The sequence below is a fragment of the Sodiomyces alcalophilus genome, assembly GCF_042370955.1.
Source record: "Sodiomyces alcalophilus JCM 7366 unplaced genomic scaffold ACRALscaffold_3, whole genome shotgun sequence".
Classification (NCBI taxonomy): Eukaryota; Fungi; Ascomycota; class Sordariomycetes; order Glomerellales; family Plectosphaerellaceae; genus Sodiomyces; species Sodiomyces alcalophilus.
Genome location: NW_027263534.1, coordinates 6216549 through 6239361, shown reverse-complemented (window position 1 = coordinate 6239361; position 22813 = coordinate 6216549). Strand labels below are relative to the sequence as shown.

At 41.3% G+C, this 22813-nt stretch overlaps 1 protein-coding gene and 1 pseudogene across 2 annotated transcripts; both read right to left on the bottom strand.

Moving 5' to 3' along the window:
• Nucleotides 1–12807: 12807 nt before the first annotated feature.
• Nucleotides 12808–21002, bottom strand: ACRALDRAFT_209276 (uncharacterized protein; the record flags this gene model as incomplete). The annotated part of the gene is made up of 3 exons (XM_071022604.1): nt 12808–12893; nt 20886–20951; nt 20987–21002. The coding sequence occupies 3 exons, from the start codon at nt 21000–21002 to the stop codon at nt 12808–12810; spliced, it is 168 nt and encodes a 55-aa protein (XP_070876215.1).
• Nucleotides 19985–20059, bottom strand: ACRALDRAFT_t120 (annotated as a pseudogene). The gene has a single exon. The product of its transcript is annotated as a tRNA-OTHER (tRNA).
• Nucleotides 21003–22813: the final 1811 nt, after the last annotated feature.

Below are 22813 nucleotides of genomic sequence, written 5' to 3'. Positions count from 1 at the left end.
CAGATCTTTTAGTTCCTCGCTAATAGTATACCGACCTACTATTTTATTCTTAGCTAGCTCTCTAGCTATAGAAGGTGGAATATATTAATCCGGTATTATAGTAACCCTAGCCTTATTAGCCTTAGGCGTCGGCGATATCTTATCGGCGACCCTTCGCTAGGCAGTCGCCTTATACCCTATATCTTATATTCAGGAGCGGGTAATAGTAGCGACGATAATACGCCGGGTACCGTCGATAGGATATAAGGGTCATAGCCCTTTTCCGTCCTTATATTCTCTTAAGCTAGGCAGAGCCCCCCCCTATAAAATCTATACCCGCTTATATTTACTAGGCCTATATTCGGGTAGCGTTACCCGAGCAGCTTAAATATATACGATCTTTACTATATTACTTATTAGGGTAAGATAAGTGCTCGCGATCCGTTAGCGAACGCTTATCGGCAGGTCGCTAACTAGTCGTAACCTTTACGATAGGGTAGAAAGCATATTATTATATAGCGTCGTATCTATTATATAATCCGGCCGTCTTAATAGGCCGTTTACCGGGTTTATTTTACCCGGGCGGTATTAAACCTTAAAGTCGAATAAGGATAATCGGTATACCTATTTAGCGAGGTTCCGCGAAGGTCCCGCGCCGGCGCGTTTAGCACGCCTTTAAGCGCTTAATAGTCTGTTAGTGTAGTAAATACCTGCCCCGTGCCTTTAAGATAGTAACGGTAATACTTAAGGCTTTTTATTATAGCTAATAGCTCCTGTTATTCTATACCTTATCGTTACTCTATCTTAGAAAACTTCCGCGAGAAGTAGGTGACCGGTCGCTACCTAGTCTCGTACTTCTGACTTAGGATCCCGGAAATAGCCTTATTCAAGGTATCCGTCTTAACCCTTATATCTAGCACTAGATTCTAATACTATATAATAGTCGCCGATCCGAAGGCGGCCTTTAGTAATTTAAATACCCGCTTAGCGTTATCTAGGAACTTAAAAGGTCCTTTCTTCTTACCCGCTTAACTGCCCTTTATTAGCGTAGTTAACGGCGTTATAACCCGGGAGTACCCCTTAATAAACCTTTTATAAAAGTTAGTAAAACCGAGGAAGACTTAGATAGCCCGGAACGACTTAGGCGCCGGCTACTCGGCGACCGTATATATATATTCCGGGTTTATCACGATACCTTCGCGGGTTACTATAAACCCTAAGAAGTCTACCCGGTTATAGTAAAATTCGTACTTTAATAGCCTCGCGTATAGCTAGGCCCTACGGAGCCGATCTAAGACCTTTTTTAAGTCCTTTATATACTATTCCCTTAACGTGGACTATATAAGGATATCGTCTAGGTAAGCGATATAATTTATATCTAGTAGACCGGCGAGTGCTTAGTAAATATACGCCTAGAAAGCAGCCGGAGTATTTATTAGCCTGAATAGCATAACTATATACTCGTAGTGGCCGTATCGTGTTCTAAACGCTATTTTCTAATAGTTCTCCTTTTTAATCCGTATCTTATAATAGGTATCTTAGATATCCACCTTAGAAAAGTACTTTGCCCCGGTAAGCCTATTTAATAGCTCGCCGACTGTTACGGGTTGACCCCTTGAAAGTGTAGTTCCGGTATAAGGCCGGAACCGCTAACTAGCATGTAGAACCGACGCTCGGACCTCGCGCTGCCCCTACCGCGGATTCGTATAAACCTAGTAAATCCTACGCCTCTCTATAGACCTTTTTCCCTTCCTTTCCTTAATTCTAGCTAATATAATTATTCGGCCTTACTTAGTACGACTAACCTATAACTAGCCGCTTATATAGCTAGAATTTAGCGAACCCCACGCGCTGCGTTAGTATAGAGCTAGATATAAACGCGCTATTAGGTAGCGGTGGTCCTATAAACCCCGCTAAGCTAGCTAAGTGGACGGATAGAAGGATCACCGAAGCAATTAATATAACGCTCGGTCCCTTATAAGAATAGATAGCTTAATAATAAGAGCTACTCTAACGATTAGCGAACGGCCTCGCGAATATCCAGGCCCCGTAATAACCTACCCCTAACCTCGCGCCCCCCTCGGAGGGAGCCCCTATAAACACGCCTACTAAGTCGGTAATAGGTCCTCCGACCCCGGTAACCTTTACTCCCCCCTAGATTATAGTCCTATAGGAACTAAGCGAACTATACCCGCTATGCACTAAACCCCTATTATACCCCGCGAAGTTTAATAGAAGACGAATAGAGTACGCTACCTAGTCGTAGCAGATACGCGATAAGCTCCTACTAGATAAGCACTTATTTAATAACCGAGCCGAAATATAGTATTATATTAATTTATACTTAAAAAGGAGTGCCTAGTAAATAGTATTAGCCTTCTACGCCGCTAAGGGGCCGGGAGGTACCCGTGACCCAGAGTTATTCCTTACTTACCTAGACTATATATATAAGAACTAGAATAAATAGCCTCGCGCGGCCCTCGCGCTATATTCCCTTAGATAACGCGAGGAGTAAACCTTTTCGTAGTTCCTACCGATATTCGAAAAACAGATTACCTAAGTAGGTAGTAGCGAGTAAGTAGACTTAGCGAAAATCACCTTCCTAGAGGGAGCCCTAAGCCAGAAGCTACGTAGCGCCTTAGTTACCGTGAAGTTACCCTATAACTATATAAGCTAGGTTATTAAGGTCTAGAGTATTACCTAGAAGCTAGAAGGTTTACGCCTAACTAGCCGGAACACTTATATACCGAACCGAACCCGGAACTAAGAGACTAACGCCGATAAAGACGTTACGATAAGCGGGATTAATTAGGTCCGGCCCGACGCGACTATAAACCGACCTCGTAATAACCGGGAGTGCTAGGGTTATAGGAAGAAGGGATATATCCGTATAAACTATAAGTCCCGAAATAAGGGCTTAAAGACTAAGGGCGCCCGCGTAGCGAAGGTCTAAGCCGAGGATAGCGATATCGCTATGAGTTTAGATAGTTCGGATAATAAAGAGTCGGGAAAAGAATAGCTTTAACACGAAAACGGGCGTTAGAGCCGATAGCCGCCCTATAGCAGGAATAGGAGGCGTTTAAATACCTAGCTAGCGGCGACTTAGCCCTAATATTAACGCGAGTAAATAGAAGATATATATATACTTTTATAGATACGGGTTATAACTGCTATACTACTATGAATAAACGCTTTGCCTAGAGACTTTAGTTACTATTAGTCGATAAAAGAAAACGATTACTAAAAGGATTCTTAGATATATCCGAGCCGGCTATTAGCGCTAGGATCGCCGCGTTCGAGCTTAAGATTAGCGGCTATATATAACGAGTCTTCGCCTATATAGTAAAAGGGCTAGACTAAGACGTGTTCCTAGGAAAACCGTGGCTAGAGTATAACAATATTACGTATTACGCGAAGAATCGTAGACTATACTATAGAGTCGCTAATATTAACCTGCGATTAGTGGGCGAGGAAGAACTAGCTAACGTGTAAGCTATCCGCGAAGTAAGGCTAGTCTCGGGATTAGTATTTACGGCTATAATATAACGGATAAGAAGGAGGTTAAAAGGAAAAGAAAGGGACGAGTTTAACGCCTTAATCCGTGCTATTAGTATACGGGATATCGATAAGGCCCTTTATAAGAAGGAACTAGTGGACCCTCGGGACTATATCCCTACGAATATACTATAAGAGTTCGGCGACCTCTTTATGCCCGATAAGGCTAACGACTTACCCCCTTACCGACTAGGCGTCGACCACGAAATCACCTTAAAATAAGGTCCTAATAGGCTCGAGCCGACCCTATTATAGGGGCCCTTTACCGTATATTAAGGGAAGAGCTGCTAGTGCTCCGGAAAACGCTTAATAACCTAATAGATAAGGGCTTTATATAAGCTAGTAGCTTAGCCGCGGCTACGCCGGTCCTGTTTATAAAGAAACCAGGGGGCGGATTACGCTTTTATTACGACTATAGAGCCTTAAACACGATTACCTAGGAAGATCGCTACCCCCTCCCTCTAATCACTAAGACCCTATATAACCTAGCTAGTGCTAAGTGGTTTATAAAGCTTAACGTAGTCGCCGCCTTTTATAAGATCCGTATAGCTCCCGGATATAAGAGTAAGACTGCCTTTAGGACGCGCTTCGGTCTCTTCGAGTAGCTAGTATACCCCTTCGGACTAAGCGGCGTACCCGCTACCTTTTAACGTTATATTAACTAAACGCTATAGGAGTTCCTTAACGACTTCGTTACTATATATATCGACGATATCCTAATCTATTTTAGCGGATCTTATAAGGACCACGAAATAAAGGTCCGGCTAGTATTATATAGGCTTATAGATACCGGCCTAAACCTAGACCTAGCTAAGTACGAGTTTAGCGTGATAATAGTAAAATACCTAGGCTTTATTATTATAGTGGATAAAGGAGTATTTTACGACCCTAAGAAGTTAAAGGCTATCCGCGACTAAGAGGCCCCTACCTTAGTAAGGGGAGTACGAAGTTTCTTAGGATTCGCGAACTATTACCGGATATTTATTTACGACTTTATAGGTATCACGGCCCCCCTCTCGGTACTAATAAAGAAGGATCGGCTCTTTAGATAGGGGGCCGAGGAAGACGCCGCCTTTAGGGAGCTTAAACGACTTTTCTAGATAAAACCCGTTTTATAGTTATAGAACCTAGACCGTAAGACTATATTAAAGACTAACTATTCGGGCTACGCGTTAGGTGGTATCCTATCCTAAGTAGATAAACTAGGATATCGCTACGTAATCGCGTATTATTTATATAAGCTTACCCCGGCGGAGTATAACTACCCTATTTATAATAAGGAGATATTAGTAATTATAAGCTATATACTTACCTAGAAGGCAGAACTAACTAGCTACGAGTAATTCACGATATTATTGGACTATAAGGCCCTTAAGTATTTTATAACTAAACGGTCCCTTACTAAAAGATAAAGCCGTTAGGCTAGTGAATTAGCCTAGTTTAACTTTATACTAGAGTACCGGCGAGGTACTAAGAACTTTATAGCGGATACGCTCTCCTGTTATAAGCAGGACGCCCTAAAGGATAGCTTAGATAATCGGGAATAGGGGCGGGTAATTTAACTAATACCCGACTCCGCGATCCCTAAAACGACCCCTAAGCCGATTATACGGAGGACAATATCCGTTAAGCGTGTATTTATAATAGATAAAGACCTTTAACGACTTTAGGACGAAACTATAATAACTAACCCGTAATACTAAGGTGTCCTCGCCGCGATTACTATAAGAGCTCGTAGCTTCGACCCGTCCCTTAGACTACGACTTTAAATAGCGGAATACTCTCTTAACCCCGTAGGATACATAACCTTTCGGGATCGTCTCTAGGTCCTAAGCTTAGGAGAAGACTCGCCGCTAAAAGGACGCTTAGTATAGGCGATCTATAACTCCGCTATCGGCGGTTACCCGGGTAAGGAGAATATAATCGCTATAATAGCCCGATAATTCTTTTAGCCCGGTATAAATAAGGATATATAGAAGTTTATCCGTAACTATAACCCTTATAATAGAGGTAACTAGTAGCGGAATATAAAGCGCGGACTATTAAAACCACTACCTATACCGGAGCGAATCCGTAGCTACCTCGCGATAAACTTTATAATAGACCTACTACCTATTAGTAAGAGCAGAGCGTGTTACCTATAAGTAATCACGGACCGGTTAATAAAATTAGTAATATTAAAAGCTATAGAAATAATAGAAGTAGAAGCCTACGCGGAACGCTTCCTAACCTACTATTTCAGGTTCCACGGTATACCCCTCTTAATCGTTAGTAACCGGGGCTTAAACTAGACTAGGAGGTTCTAGCGACACTTCTATAAGCTTATAAAGATTAAGTAGCGACTTAGTATAGCCTACCACCCCTAAACCGATAAAGGGCCTAAGAGGCTAAACTAAGATATCTAGGCCTACCTCCGTGCCTTTATATACTATTCCTAGGATAACTAGGGTCGCCTACTACCCGCTGTATAGTTATCGCTTAATAGTAGGAAGAGCTCCACGACTTAGCTAAGCCCCTTCTTCTTAGAACACGGGTTCCACGTTAACCCTATCTAAATCCATAACCCGACGCCCGTATACCTAAAGGAAGCCGCCGCCTATAACCTACTAAGTCGCTTATAAGGAGCTATAGAGTTTATATAAGCAGCTATAGCCTTAAAGTAGCTATAGGATAAGGAGTCCGCGAATAAACGGCGACTCCTAGCCGAACGCTTCGAGGTAAGAGACCTCGCCTGGCTTTCTATAGCTAACTACTCTACGCCTAGACCTTTAAAGAAGCTAAGCTAGCTATATTAAAAGTATAAAGTAACGAAAGTGATTAATTCCTATATTATCGAATTAAACGTGCCTTCTAGGATATATCCCCGCTTCTATATTAATATCCTAAAGCGAGCTAGCCGTGACCCCCTCCCTAAATAAGTCGTAACCGACCTATAGCCTAAACTAATCCGGGACGCCCTCCACGGTAATAAAGAGTAGGAGGTAGAAAGTATCTTATACGCATAGAATAAACGGCGAGGTCGCGGCGTACGCTATAAAGTATTAGTGCGCTAGGCAGGATACGCAGAACCTACTTAGGAACCGTTAGACGCTATAAAAGACACTATAGCGTTAGACGTTTTCGAAGTAAAATACGGCCTAGCCGATACGAATAACGGGCCTTTATAAGACTATATCACGAGGAATACGCGAAGATAAGGAGACCCTGGTATAAGGGGAGTATAACCTATAGTTATAAGTTAATTAAAGGGGGGGAATTTACTAGCCCCCCCCACCGGTTTCTAAGGAGATAGATAGTACCTCCACGGAGGAATTTAATTAGCGGTATTACCGTCCGGACCCTCCTAGTTATTATTATTACTACCGCTAATAATAGGACCGCTACCTTCCTAGAGGGCAGCGAGGATACCCTCTAGGAGGCGCGTTATCGCTACGCCCTATAAGCAAACCTTATAGCGGAGGGCCGCTACCTCACGGCGGAGACCCTCGCCGTTATTAACGGAGGCGGGGGCGGAGTTAGTGGCGGGGGCGGAGGCGGCCTTAGATAGGGAGGCGTAGTAGTCGCTACGAGCTAGTTCGTAGGCCTTACGGAGCTAGGCCCGAGTTAGTAACGACCCAGAGAGGGATACTAAAAAGGAAGAAGATACTTATATCGTTATTATCAGGGTTATCGCGTATAGCTCGACCCGTATCAGCCAGGGGCTTAATAAAGGGTATAGCGGCGGTAAGGAGCTACGAAGGTTAGTTATAATAACCTTATTTATAACTCGTAGGGAACTTATAGGGCGGTATAGGTAAGACCCTATAGTATATTCGTAGTATTTAGGCTTATTATAGGCCGCGCCGGGCCCGGATTAATTATAGTATATCTAGTTAAACTTTTAATTAACGCCGGCTATACGATCGGTATAAGGGCGATAGAAAGCGTCGCGGGGGGGGGCCGGGGGGGTAAGCTAGGCTATATTAACGCTTAGAAGGCGTCGCGGCCTGCCGGAGAGTTAGCAGGATCCTCGTGGCGAAGTACTAGGCCGTATCACGAACCTCCTTTTTAGCCGGACGCTTACCGGTATTCGCTATAGTAGTAAGAGCTCCCTCGGCTATGCTTTTAACCGATTAACTATGACTTTCGCTATTAGAGGCGGGGGGGGGGGCGTAACGTCGCCGTTAACCGGCTATTCTTTAACGGTGCCCTTATAGGCGTGGCGGGCGCTATAACGGAGAGGAGATATCTGTATATACTCTATTAGCTACTATCTAGCTAGCTCGACGCGAGGGCTTATTAAGGAACTTATAATAGTTAAGAGGATAAATAAAGGTATGGATTATAGATTAACGAGATAACTACGAGTACGGAATAACTATACCGCGAGTTAGCGGAGAACGATATAGCTCTAAGCACGGAATAAGCGATAGAGCTTACTATTAAAACGATATTATAGGCTTATAGAAGAAGAATTAACTACGAATAAAAAACCGGGCAAAGTTACGCTTATACTACGATATCGAACTACGGAATACGATAAAAGCCTATAGAGCTATTTATTATAATAGCTTACGAATAAAGAAGAAAGAGTAACCGGGGGTTTTAGGATATAAAGGGTAAGCGCTTAGCGTGACGCGGAATACTAGCGACCTAGGAGCGAAGTCGCCGCGAACGCCGCGCGACACGAATATACCCGATATAAGGGAGGACGCACGCCTCCCTTATAACACGTTTAGAAAATAATAGGCTCGGCGCTTAGTTATTACGGCCCCGGAGGGGGGGGAGGGGGGTAATATTACGGGTTAACCCCTTAAAAGTGTAGTTCCGGTATAAGGCCGGAACCGCTAACTAGCACGCAGAACCAACGCTCGGACCTCGCGCTGCCCTTACCACGGATTCGCATAAACCTAGTAAATCCTACGCCTCTCTATAGACCTTTTTCCCTTCCTTTCCTTAATTCTAGCTAATATAATTATTCGGCCTCACTTGGTGCGACCAACCTATGACCAGCCGCTTACACCGACTAAGGGTAGAGGGTACCTATTCTTAATCGTTATAGCGTTTAACCCTCGATAATCGACATAGAGTCGTAAGCTACCGTCCTTCTTAGGCACGAATAGCACTAGGGAGCCTATAGGGCTTATCGACTATTAGATATAACCGCTCGCTATCCCTTTAGCGATATACTTCTTTAGCTCCTTTAGCTAGGCTCGAGATAAGGGATATAACGGCCCGAATAGCGGCTCCTTCCCGTCTTATAAGTTAATCGTGTATTCGGCGTCCTTTAGTAAGGGCAGCTCCTTTACTGCCTACTCTAAAAATAAGTCCTAGTAGTTAGCGATTTCCGGCGGTAGTTTAATAACTAGTCCGTATATTACCTTGTTATTTATAGACGGAATAGTTGTATCCGGCGTCCCCGGTACGATTATACTAGCGGTAGCGATATATATAATATATACCTTCGCCCGCCTTTTAATAACCTCGCGAGCCTAAAGCTCGGGGTCTATAATTAAAATCAGCCCGTAAACGAATATTCGGCGAGCCGTATTAATTATAATATCTTCCTAACCTATACTATTATTTAAGAGCAGTAATTATCCGGTACCCTTAGGTCGATCCGTATACAGGAAGACCCTTTTTAGTAGGCGTGGCCGTCCTTTTACGTCTAGCAGATAAAAAGCTAAGCTATACGCTCCGCGAACCCTCGCCGGGCTATTATTAAAGCCTTTAATTTCTAGAGTCTCGACCTCTAAAAGCGGTTTTAACCCTAGGCGTTCTACTAACGCCAGGCTAATAATATCTACCTACGTATAGGTATCTAAGTCCATGCTAAACTTAACCTCCTTTCCGTCATAGATTATTATCGCTATAAATCTCGCTACCTTACTAACTACAATCGCCGGCCGGTTATTAGGCGTAGGTCCGGCCCCCTTATTACCTACGCCGACTCGTTTCCCGACGAATAGAGTTCTCTAACCCGAATATTATTCTTAAAGTCGTTATATATAGCGTGCACGTTACTAACGCGGGCATAACTCTTCGCCGCCCTATTATCGGTTATTATCCGCCGTTCCGTATTACTATAATAGTCCTTAAAACGGTAACCCTTTTTACCGTAGTTATAACCCTTACCCGTAAAGGCACGCGTGCTAGGCTACGCTTATAAGGGCTCTAGGCCTAAGCCCGATGCCTTTTAACCCGTCAGGGGCGCCCCCTTTAAGTCCGTCTTACCTGGTTCGGCGGGCGTACGCCGACTAGTCACCGGAGTGCTTACCCGGCTTAAGCGACTATCCGAACGCTAGAAGTTCGATAAGGTTCTTTTACGGCTAGTATCCGATCGCTTACTATTCGCCTTCTGAATAAGGCTTATATCCTAGAATAGCTATGCCTTTTAAGCTAGCGTCACGGCCTTATTTAACTTAGTCCTCCGCTCTTATATCTTATCCTTAATACATAAAGGTAGCCGGCTAAAATAATCGTAGGCACGCTCTTCGCTTCCGCTTATCTCCTAGCCTAATAGCCTATATAGGTTATCCCACCGTTTAAATAGCTTTATCGGCGTTATATCGCCGGTTATTCGTAGCTTACAAAGTTCCTTATAATAATAATACCATTATATATCCCGGGATAAATACTCTCGCCGAATAAACGCCGTAAAGTTATCCTAATTCGGGTTAGTAATCTTCCTAGTATAGTGCCTTTAGGATATCTAGAAGGTATATTTAAGCTTTATTAAAGCCTATTCGATCTACTATAGCACCGGGGCACTAGGTCTAAACTAGTTCCTAGCCTTAATCGCTACTAACTAATCGTCGATTTCCGTAACTATAGATAACTCTCCGATTAGCTTATAATTATATACCGGCGGTTTTTCGTAATCACGCCGGGGCGCCGGTTATTCGGCGAGCTTCTCTATAATTACTCGATTAATCTCGCTTTATTACTAAAGATACTACGAAAATATCGTAATTACCGCCTTTTACGTTAACGTCGAGGGGCCGGCGACGGATCGCTAATCGGCCTACGAACTACTATCTTTAGGACCGAGCATAACCGGCGTATCCGTTAACCCCTTATTTTTATCCGGTCCCTGCTTAGGCACCGTTATTATTAGTTTTAGTATAATAAGCGCCTGCTCGGCGTCCGCCTTATTAGGTCCCCCCGGGGGGACGCTTATTCCTTAAGTCCTTCTTAGTAGCATCTTCGGCCTAACTACCTTAAAGGTATAGAAGTTATAGAATTATAACGAAAGGAAAGCCCGTAGACTTTAGTCAGGGAAACGATATAATAGAAAAGGCTCGATAGCTTAGTATCGTAGAGTAATCGCAGTATATTCGTTAACTAAGCACTGACTTTAGACTAAGACTTTAACTTAAGGGATTAAACTGATCCCTTAACGTACGCATAGAGATAGGTTCGAATCGGTGGTCCGTGCGCGACTATTAGTCCGACTATATGCCGATAGGTCTGCGATTATCTCGTTATATAACTAACGTGTTAGAGGTGAAAATGTTATTAGGGTCGTATACGGGCCAGTATCACTTTATCCCGCGGGTTATACTAGATAGTACCGAGGAGGAATTCGCGTTTATTCTCCGTAGGCGTTAGTTTCCCGTGCGCCTCTATTTTACGATAACTATTAATAAGTCGTAAGGTTGGTTATTCGGTATAATTAGCGTGGATTTAAGTCTATCAGTCTTTACGTATAGGCAGTTCTACGTCGCTATATCCAGGGTTACCGATATACGATAATTGTTTATTCTTTTACCGGGTAAAGATAGGCTATTAACCGAAGAGGGCCGTTATGTGGGTAGTATCGTATACCCGGAAGTCTTAATAGAGTCGTTTACTTAGGGTTATACACTTCCTAACACTTACTTTGCCGGGCACGTTTATTATAGTATATAATATAGGCAGAGAAATAGCGGGCGCGTTAATTAATAGTATTAGATAGAGCGAAATAAAATAACCCCGAACGCCTATATCCTTCTATAATATTAATAAGAAAAAGGAAGTAGTAAAATAAAAAAAAGAAAATAATAGAAGATCCTTTCGTAGGTATAAAATTAATTAAAAACCGGGCCCTATCCTTTACTGCTTATTTCCTAGGCTAAGTTCTAGGACTTATAGAATATCCTGGTGGAATTAGATTAACGCCCGCTTCTAGGTATTTATTATACTACCCGTTAGTATTATAAGGTTCCACTCTATATTACAGGGTATAGCGGAGTAGGCGGCGGGGGCGGGAGTAGGTATTCCGGGTATTCTATATATTCTATATACTCCGGCCATACTATATATACTATATATACCTCCTATTATACCAGGCATTATAAGTATTACGGGCCAGCTTTATATTCCCTATATTCTGTATAGTCTATATATTCTATATATTCCCTGTATAGCGGGTATAGCGGGTATTACGGTGGGGGCGGCGGTAGGAGCTAGGGGCGCGCCGGGGGTAGGCGGTATAGCGGGAGGGGCGGGCGCTAGGATTGGCTACGTATACTATAGTCCAGGGGTCGTATTTCTTTTGCCCTTAGAGGCGCTGGCCGAGGTCTTGGTCTTTTTAGAAGACGGAGTAGGAGTTACGGGCTCTAGGGTGTCGTAAGGCGTTACTATACTACTACGGTTTCGGCGCGATATAGGATTACTACTTACCGTTATTATCATTAGCGGCACGCTTACTTTTATAAGGCGTGGCGGTAAGGCGATACAAGTATTTTTTACCCTCTAAATTAAAGTAGTAGTTATTATAACTGCTATTAGCCACCCCGGGCATAGTATAGTAGATAGTAAATAGACCGTCTTTATTAGCGCACTACTTATAGTCTTTGCTATATATGCTGATAAGAGTTATTATGACCGCCTCTTTATTAGTAGCGTGATTAAGGTTAAGTTATTTATCCTCCCGGAGGATAAGGTCGCGTTTAGCCTATAGTGGTGTAGGTTATTAGTATATCGTCAGAATAAATCGCGTTATATTAGAAACCTACCCGAATACTATATATAGTCCGTAAAGCTTTAGAATCTTTACAGCCCTTATTATAGATTTTCTCGAGGACTTCTCCTCGCGGCACCACGTATTCTCCGTTTATAGCTATCGTTTTCTACACATGGCCCCGAGAAAACAGGGGAGGGAGGTTAGTAGGAGGGGGGGCTTCCTAGGAGCTAGCGGCGCGGGTGGTTAGGGAGCTAGGGGGGGGGGGGGGGCGGGCTTAGGCACGGGGAGGCGTTATTAGATTAACGCCTAGAATTAAGTATAGTAGATCCTTTAGCGACTCTAATAGGCTAGGGGATGGCGGCTAGGCGCGGGGCGAGGGGGCGGGCGAGGGAGCGGGCGAGGGAGCGGGCGAGGGAGTAGGTAAGGGAGCGGGCTGCGGGGCGGGCGAGGTGTCTCGGGAGGCTAGAATATAGTCGCGATTCTATTAATTATAGGATATCCTATGGCTCGGCGGTTAGTACTAGAAGTTCTTCGGGGCCGGTAGGGTTATTTATACACGCTTACTTAATATTATCGGCCAGTAGTTTAGCCCTTATTAATTAATTAATCAACGCAGGGATAGTTTATTAATTAATAGGTTAATTGTTTCTTTAGCGTTATAAAATAATAAAAAGCAAACTATACTGGGCGGGTTCATAAATAATAAAAGGAGCTTAGTTTATAAGCGTAAAGGAAATAACGGGTGATCTTTATTTTAATAAACTACAAACAACTATAGTGGGTTACGAAAAGCGATCTAATTAGAGGTACAGAAATTAATTATGGGTGGTATGCGGTCGCTTAATAATCTATCGTATTAGGAGCCTACTAAAAATTGACGTGTAGGGAACCAGCTAAAAATCGTAGCCGCGCCCAAAGGGCGAGATCTTCTCTCCTCCTCTGTAGGGGGAGGGGAGAAATCTCGTAGTTATATACGCGATTATCGCCCGCCCTCTAGCTAGTTAGTCTATAGCAGGGTCCGCGGCATAAAGTATTTGGGCTGGTAGAACTGATGGAACTGATATAACTGACAGAACTGATAGCACCGCTTGAATTAAAGACATGTAGTACTATCGTGACTATACGAAGTAGTCTGCCGGTATATACAAATTTAGTATGGTACTTAGGAATCTTATCGCTCTTATCATAGATCCACTAAAAAGTAGGTCTTATATATAAAATATCGAAACTTATATAATAGATAGACAATCCAAATAAATACCTTTTTAGGCCATATAATGAACATAAATAAAGAAAATAAGTCTCTTTTTATAAGCCAGTTACCTTATACGAATGAAAAACTCGAAAGGTATAATAAACGAAGTCTGAAAAGGGTTGTTACCCCTTTTATACATAAGAAGGTCCTAGTATCAAATCCTGAACAAGTATTAACTAATAATATAAATAAATAGTAATAGGAAATCGGGGCTTTATTATATTTAGCCTTCTATTTAGGACCAGATATAACGTACGTAGTTAACTAGTGTTCTCGCTATATAAGTAATTCCTTATAAGACCACTTTACTGCGTTAAATATAATCTAGGGTTATATAAACATATATCCTAATATCGGTCTTTTATATACCTATAATAAAGAAGACCTTGGTATTTGCGGTTATTCTGATGCCAGCTTTTCAGATATAATCGAAGATAGAACCTCGACTTCAGGATATATTTACTACGTGGGAGTAAATTACCCTATTAGTTTGACCTTAACTAAAAGAAAAGTCGTTACTTTATTAATAACTGAGGCCCAATATATAACTCTTATAGAAGCTTCTAAGGAAGCAATCTATCTTTATAATCTATATAAAGATATACTATATAATCTAGGTCTCGATTCTAATATAAGAGGTAATAATAATAATAATAATACCAATAATAATAATACTACTAATAATACTGATGCTACTAATAATAATAATAATAATAATAATAATAATAATAATAATAATAATAATAATAATAATAAAACTCTCGAGATTCCTACTATCTTAATGGATAGTGAGAGTGTAAAGAAGCTTGCCGAAAACCCTGAATTTTATAAACGAGCAAAGCATATTAATAGGCAGTATTACTACTGCAGGCAATAGCTATATAATAATAATAAAAATCGTATATATATATACGAAATGTAATATAGGTGACATAATAACTAAAGGTTTAGTAAAAGAGACATATAATACTCTTTGTGGTTATATAAACCTAGGTTATAAGGATAATACGTTGCCTGAGTATGATTTACCGCCTTATAATAATATTAAAGAATTAAAAACATGGTTTTAATACTTAGTATTCTTAGTTCTTTATAAGGGGGTATAACTGGGTTTTTTACCTTCGGGCTTTCCTAGATATCAAAGTTTTTTCTGAATTTTCCTTTGAACAAGAAATATAATGATAATAATAACAAGGGTTTTTGAATTTTCCCTTGAATTAAAAAGAAGAGGTTTCTTTATTTTTTTCCTCTACGTATTGTAGTCTCAGATAGACTGGGATTACTGCGCTATAACATAACTATAACTATAACCTGACTAAGCTGCACTTATTATATCAGAGTCAGCTTACGGGGCGTTTTAATATCATACTTATAATAAGTAATCATCATAATAATAATAAGTATAATATCTAAGTCACAATAAACAGTATATGGTTATAGCTATATGACTAGACGTGTACTTTATAACCAGCGTAACCTATACTATCATAATATACACATTATACGTGTATATATACTTAGCTTATGGTATATATTATATTAATACACTAGGTATCGTAAATACGATATCTCGGTTATTACTTAAGCTAGAAACGTGGTGTGATAAACGTCGCGTAGGCTGTTGGCGCAACAGTCAGCACTCAATCTTTCAGGGTCTTTTGCCCGCCCCGGATTCAGGAAGAAATCCCAGAAGTCAGCTCTACACACATAATATCATAAGCTCGCGCAAGAAGCAGTAATCCTACGGACCTACGAATTCAACAGCTTTCTTTTTGCTTAATTTTCCTCTCTTTCGCGCGCACAGCCTACTACTCGTAGCCCTAGTTATCACAATATACTAGCTGTAATAGTAGCTAAGTCGCTCTGCTTTTTAGATAGAGCTGCTTATATTAGTGTCTCTACCACCCCTAATCTGATAGAATAAAAGTCGGAAATACTAAAAGGGTCTACATATAAGATCTGATAATTATATAATAAGTCTTCTTCCTTTATTTACACGATCTACTTAGAAGTCTCCTGTATGGGCAGCGCCTCTAAGCTTTCTGTCACCTGTTAGTAGAAATTCTGCTTATTAAAGCTTATATTATATATGGATATCACCTTATCTAGTCATAAGACTTAAACACGGTAGATATTATAAGCTGTATAGCGTATAAAATACCGGACATAGGCCCTAGGGCTAATCTTAAATCTCCTTTTATCTTTTCCTGCCTCCTTATCGCGGATTAGAGGATATACGCGGTAGCTATAAGCGTAGACGCCGCTTTAATCTAGGCGTAGGTCGGTCGTATACTCTTTAATCGCAATGGGAGTCTTATACTTAAACTATTTATAGAGAAATTCAACTAAGGAGTTTTACTCGAGCCGCTATAAAGGGCGTATAGCATATAGATATACTACTACTTTCATCGTTTCCGGCAATACCTTTACCAGGAGCCTGGCGCCACTGAGTATAATATTTATTTTATCCGTACTATCTTTAATAAGGCGCTCGATACCGCTATTTGGTTTATAAGTATATACAGGCATTGTTTCTAGATCTATACTCTGCGCTATACTCTAGTACCTAAATGATATCTTTTCATTTAAAGGAAGCAGGCTAGAATTATTATCGGAGTATAGCTTATAAATCGTAATTTTTAACCTATTCCTTGAAGTTACAAAGAACGCGAAATAGCTTATCCACCATCTTAAACGGTATTATTATAATAAAAGTCTACCTGCTATATTTATCCCTAAAGAAGACGGCCTACTTATTGCCGTTATAGCCGCCGCTCGGAAAGTCTCTAATATTCTATGAGACGCTCTAGAATAAGTAAGGGGGGCTATTCTTTGATTTCCGGTAAAGGATAACCCGTGTTTAGTAGGTCGTATAGTAAGGTAAGTCTTATAGTCACGCCGCTTAGTTCTAGAAATCTATACATTTGCGGTGTTCCTAACTAGTGCGTATAGCGCCTCTAGCCTAAAAAATAACTTGCTTTAAGTTGCTATAGATTCTTAATATTAAAGCGGGGACGAGGAGGGTTTTATCAAGGATAAAGGCGTGGCCTTAGCCGGTAAGCTGTTATTATAAGTAGCTAGATAGGGTCTATATAGATCTGAACCACCCCTAGCCTTTAGGGCCCCGAGCAGGATAAAAAGAAGTACGAAGAAAGGGGCTTATGTTCGAGGAAGGTAAGGTTATACCACTCACTTATCTTTAATAAAATCTCGCTCCTCTTCAGAATCTCGTAGCGCAGAGAGAAATAATAACCCTAAATATAAATTCTACTCTTTTGTAATAGAGCGTGTAAAACTATATTCGTATAAAAGCTCTTCATAGTAGCCGCCTCTATAACTATTAAATATGTCTTTAAAGTACCTCTAGCGCTATTACAAATCTCTTATAGTACTCGGGTATTATAGCTAAAGATCGGAAAGAAAGTCGTATTAGGCTTAATATATTCTCTGTTAAAGAGGATAAACGTGCCGGAATTAAGGAAGTTAAGCGAGCTTACTACATAGTCAGCTCTATAGTTATAAGGTAAGGTACTCTTAACGAGCTGATATAAGCTAGGCGTTATAATAACAAAAATCTATATCGCTTAGTATTTTCTGTAGATTATATCAGGATCTAGAGTAACCACGATAATATAACCTGGATTGGCTAAAGAGCTGGTTCCTTTTACTAAATCTGCTCTGATAACCTCGCCTGCCTTTATTAAGTTTCTGTAAAGCCACTTCTAATAAGGCTTCTAGTATTCTACCCGGGTTGCCTTATACCGGGTCTTAGCTAGCTTAATATAAGGGTACAGGTATTTACCGGTAAGTGGGTATTCTAAATAATAATAGTCTAAGGGCTTTTGGGTATAGGAGCGCTAATAGGGGTATGTATCGTTCCGCGGAACCTTATAAGTGTTATCCTTTAGTTAACAAGAATAGCCGCCGATTATTATATATATTACCGAGCCGTTTTAGCTGTTCGTCTTCAAGTCGTAGATAAAATCCATAAAGAAGTAGCTCTAATTACAGATCTTAGGCTAGATATTCTTCCTACGATAATAGTCTAATTTAAGTAGCTTCGCGGAGGACTATTAGGGTATAAAGCGGCGTTATTAGGGGGTGATCGCGAAGAGTAAAGAGATAATCAGGATAAAGACACTTAGTGGTCAGAACGTAATTATACTTAAGTCTAAAGGTAGGGGGTGCTAAAGAGTTAAATTAATCGCTAGTCTCCTTATTCTAAGGGCGGCCACCTATCCTTTCTTATACACGTATTAGCTAGCTTTAGCCTAGTATAGAAGTCCATTCTGCCTAATCGATCTCTATCCATTAGCTTATAGCGATAACGTAACTTATACCCTAGTACCGACTATATTATAGCCAGCGACGAGTTAGGTCCCGGACCGGATACTATAGTTATCCGTACTTTATACCGGTCTAGAACCGTATTATGACTTATAACCGTCCGGTACTTAGGTACCAGAGGTCCGGTCCCTAATACGGCGCCCTGTCTGTATAGTTTCTATCCTAGAAACCTTAATACTAATCTAATATTCCCATGTCTACCTCCGACCTGACTTCCTCTAACCTAATATTTCTATATCCTCTCCACCCATAAATCCTTTAATAACCCTATTATAACTTTAGTCTAATCTGCCCGTTAAGTTCCTCTTTTTAATTTCCTATCCCGGAGTATTATCCTTTATAATACTCCTATTCTGGTTATAATATAATCCTTTACCGACCGCTTTATTATACCGAATCCCTTTAGTAAGGCTAGTCTATGACTGCCTTTATTATGATACTAGGGGTGTCGTTCCTTTTAGTTATAGGGTTACCTTTATTATTCCTTCCGTATAAGTAAAATAGGAGATCAGTCCTACCTAACCTTATAGGTATCCTATTCTGTCTTCCCACGATTCTATTCTTATTATTTCCCTGTCTTTACTTTATTCTAAATAACTTTATTAGATTAGATACCTGGCTTTATAAGTGATCCCGCGCTGCCCCGCGATAGAGTTAAGACTAGCCGATAACGGCTTCATACGATTTCGTTCTTCCTATCCGCTTATATCGTATCTTAGTACTAACTGCGATCTTCTTATCCTAGTCTTATTCTCTTATTCCAACCGCCTCTATTTTTATAATATCGTAAGTTCCTTTTATACCGTTTAATATATAATCAGAATATAATCTAACCACTATCCCAGTATTATCCGACTATTATAGCTTATAAGAGTAATTGAGAATATACCGCTAATAGTAGTAATAGTATAGCTAGGAATCCTAGTAAATGTTAAAGGAAAGCCGCCGCCGGTAACGTGCCGCCTAATGCTACTACTAAACCCGTTGATATAGGCGAAGGCGAGGGCCTTTATACCCTATATTTACGGTATACTAGCCACCTAGCTGACTTAGATTAAAAGGATAGGGGTATTATCTTATATAAGTCGTGCCGGTATAGTGCTAGTATATCTCCTGTTATTAGCCTATATTTAACTCCTTACTTACTTATTTATTCATTTATTACTCTTACTCCGCTATCCTTATCCTACCTAAGTTAAGTAGTTAGGAGTCAGAATTCTGACTATACGGTCCTTCTCTAATGTTTACAGGGGGGAAAATCGTAGTATAACACTTAGAGAACTAGTATAAGACTTAGATAAAAACCCCTATACTCTCCTCTTTATAGGATTACTACCCTATACGGGTACCATGGCGGCCCCGTTACTAACTCGCTACTAGTACGAAACTCGTGGCTTCTATACTAGGAACCCTATAACGTTTTGCCCGTAGCGGATTGACAACCGACTATATACTCGATTTAATAGCGCGTGGATAGTTATCTCGGTTAGTTTTATACGCCTCCTATATGCCCTGGGGCTAACCCCTACTGGCCCAATATAGGCAACTTATATATACGCTTCCTAGGGTTTAAAGCTCCTAAGGTTCCCTTACTCTTTCTATAGCTATAGGTAAAGCTAACGTAGGCTATATGCCTACACAGAACGCTTATATAACAGCGTAAGAGACTGCCTCCGTATCGTGGAAGAGACGCCGCGTATTTTACCCACGCGCTTAGGGATAGCGCGATACCGTTTTCTTGTTTTTTCCACGGCAGGGCGACTAACTCCCCCGTGGCACCTGTTATCGACTAGCGAAGCCGGGCAGAAGGTGGGTCTAACGGGCCCCCTATTTAACCCTTATATACGTGCTAAGGCAGATAAAGGCCCCTAAGAATAGGTTCCGAGTAGTGTAAAAAAGAAAAGGGGTTCGTTTCTTACGTGCGCCTCTAGCCGGATTCGAACCGACCTAGTCACCTTAACTATATACCAGGTGCATTACTACTACACTATAAAGGCACCTTAATTACTTACCTTCTTAGAGAAATCCGCGAAGTGTTACTACTATTAGGTTAATCGTAATCGTTTATGCCTTAACATAGGCTTATACTCCCTCCCCTATAAACTGCTTTATAGTCCGTTCTATACTAACTATCTCCTAGTTACCGATAGCGGGTAAGGCCGCCGCTAAGGTTTTATAGGATATTTTAGAAGCCGCTAAGACACGGCCCGGCGGGTTTAACTAAGTCAGTATTCTAAGTACTTCTTATCCTGCGTCTAACTATATACTAATAGCTATAATAGGAAGCTACGCTCTAAGCTTAGTAAATCTTAAAAGTTAGTAGCGGTAAGTATAAGGCCGATACTATGCGTGGGTCCGGTAATGGCGTATAGGCTAAGCGCCGTAATAATAAGGAAATTACCGCCGCTAAATAAGATACGTTAAAGCGGGTTACTGCCTTATTAGTGGAGATATCGGCCTCCCTAAAGGCCTAGAAAGAAATCCTGGATCTACTAAAGTAATTCCTAAGGGTTTAAGGCGGCGTTATCATGCTATAATCAGTCGCCGGTCCTAGCGCGATTAGTAATATCGGGGTAATGCTCCATAACATAGGCGCCGGTAACGGCGTTTATAGCACGCCTACCCTAGGACCGTTATCTGCCTAAAAGAAGGGTAAGGCTAAGAAAAAGGCTACCCCTATTCTAGTTAAGGATAACACTATAACTAATAACGATAACAAGGTGGGACAGCGTAGTAGTAGTACGCCTAGTAACTTATCGCAAAGTCGTAGGTTCGAATCCTACTCTCCCCACTTCGCGCGCGAAAAAGGTTTCGCGCACGAACTGTCGCACAGGCTGGCCCAAAGCAGGTTCGGAACGGGTTGTTCCGGTCCCGAAGGTAGGACTGGATCTGCCGCAGAAATAAGGGCAGGACTATAGCACTACGATTAGAGATTTCCATAGACTTAATTAAATTAATAGATCGATCGCTTATTTTACGTAATTAAGTTATACGCTGTTTATAATAATTAAGAGTCTTATTTTACGGTTACTAACCTATTAAAGCTATTTACGCCGAGCTGTCTATAGTTATAACCATAACGTCTAATACGACTATCTATATAAGCCACGAAGACTAGAAGCTATGGCAACGCCTCTACGAAGTCAGGGCCCGTAATAACAGAGTCTAGGACTTCCGACGCCCTAACGATCCAGTCCCTAGGCCGTAGCGAGCCACCCGTCCCGATTTTACCTCCTACGCCTTTATCGCTAATGTTAACAGGTAACCTACTAATATCTCCGAGTTAACGGCTATAAGTAAGGCCGCCTACACTAAAGACTACCGCCGATATAAAGAGGATCGTAAGGACTATAAGACCTATTAATAGTATACTTAAGTGGGTAGAAGAGTCTATCGTAGCGAAGAGACGGAAGGCCCTGATAAAGGGCATAACCATAGAAAAGATCTATATAGTAGTATAGACCGACGCTGCACCCTATATCGCGACCCGTATAAAGGACTCCTAACAGAACTACGACCTTTATAGGAATAAGCTGCCTATAAACCTAAGGAATATAGCCGCCTAGCTAGACGATTAGCAGGACCTGCTTTATAACTACTATAACGTTAGTATATATAATAGCCCCTAAGAGATAAAGATTAACGATTTCTTTAACGCTATACGACCTGCCCTGGGTAACTGGGTGGATATTAAGGAAGTAGTGCTAGACCTTAAAATAGTAACGGCGATAACCCTCGTCGCGGAAGGGGAAAAGGGGGCGGAATAGCTTAACGCGCTACCTACTCGAAGCCATAGAGCTATAGCCTTCCTGGCCCTAAACCTAGGTAAAGGTGATAATAATAACAGGCTATAACAGGCCGGGAAGGCTAACCGGGCCGGAGCCTAGCAGGGCCGTAGTGCCTACCCTAAAGAAAAGTTAACTAACCGAATAAGCTCTAAGCGTAGATAATCCCTTTTTAATAAGAACGAGTGCCCTGCGTACTACCGGCGCGGCCACGATCTATAGGGCTGCTAGATCCTATTCCTAGGCTTAGAGCTAGAGGGCTTTTAAGCTAACGACTATATTAAAAGGCTCGTAGAGAAGTCCCTTAGGATAGACTGGGACCTATAAGGCGCCGTGGAGAAGATTAGGTCCTAAAATAAAAAGAAGAGGACCGCTATAACAGATAATAATAACGAAGTCGGTGGTAATAGCAAAGCCACCGATAATAATAACGAAGTTAGTGGCGGTAGCGGTAAGGGCGATAATAATAACGAAGTCTTTATGGAGGCGTGATTATATACAGATATAGAGTCGCGCCGGCTAGAAGCCCCGGCGGTCGCCCTCTTAGCTACCGTATATCCTTTATATTAGTCCGCTATATTAGACTTAGGTGCTACCTCCCACGTTTTTATAATAAAAGCAGATTTGCAGATTATAGACGGGCCCGCCCTAGTAACGTTATAATCGCCGGCACTATAACGGTGCTGATTTAAGGATATAGAGACGTTATTATTATAATAAAAGGAACGGCCGGCCTAATAAAATTCTGGTTAAAAGACATAGCCCACTACGAAGATTTTATCTATAACCTAGTCTTTAATAAGAAGATACATTAGGATGGTTACTAGTAGGATTAGAAGCCGCTAAACGATTATATACGCCGCCGTGATCGATTAATCCTTTATAAGCTAAGTATCCACCATAATTAAACCACTATAAAGCTCTTTCTAGTTACTAACGCCCTAGCCGCTGCTCTTCTAGCTTAAT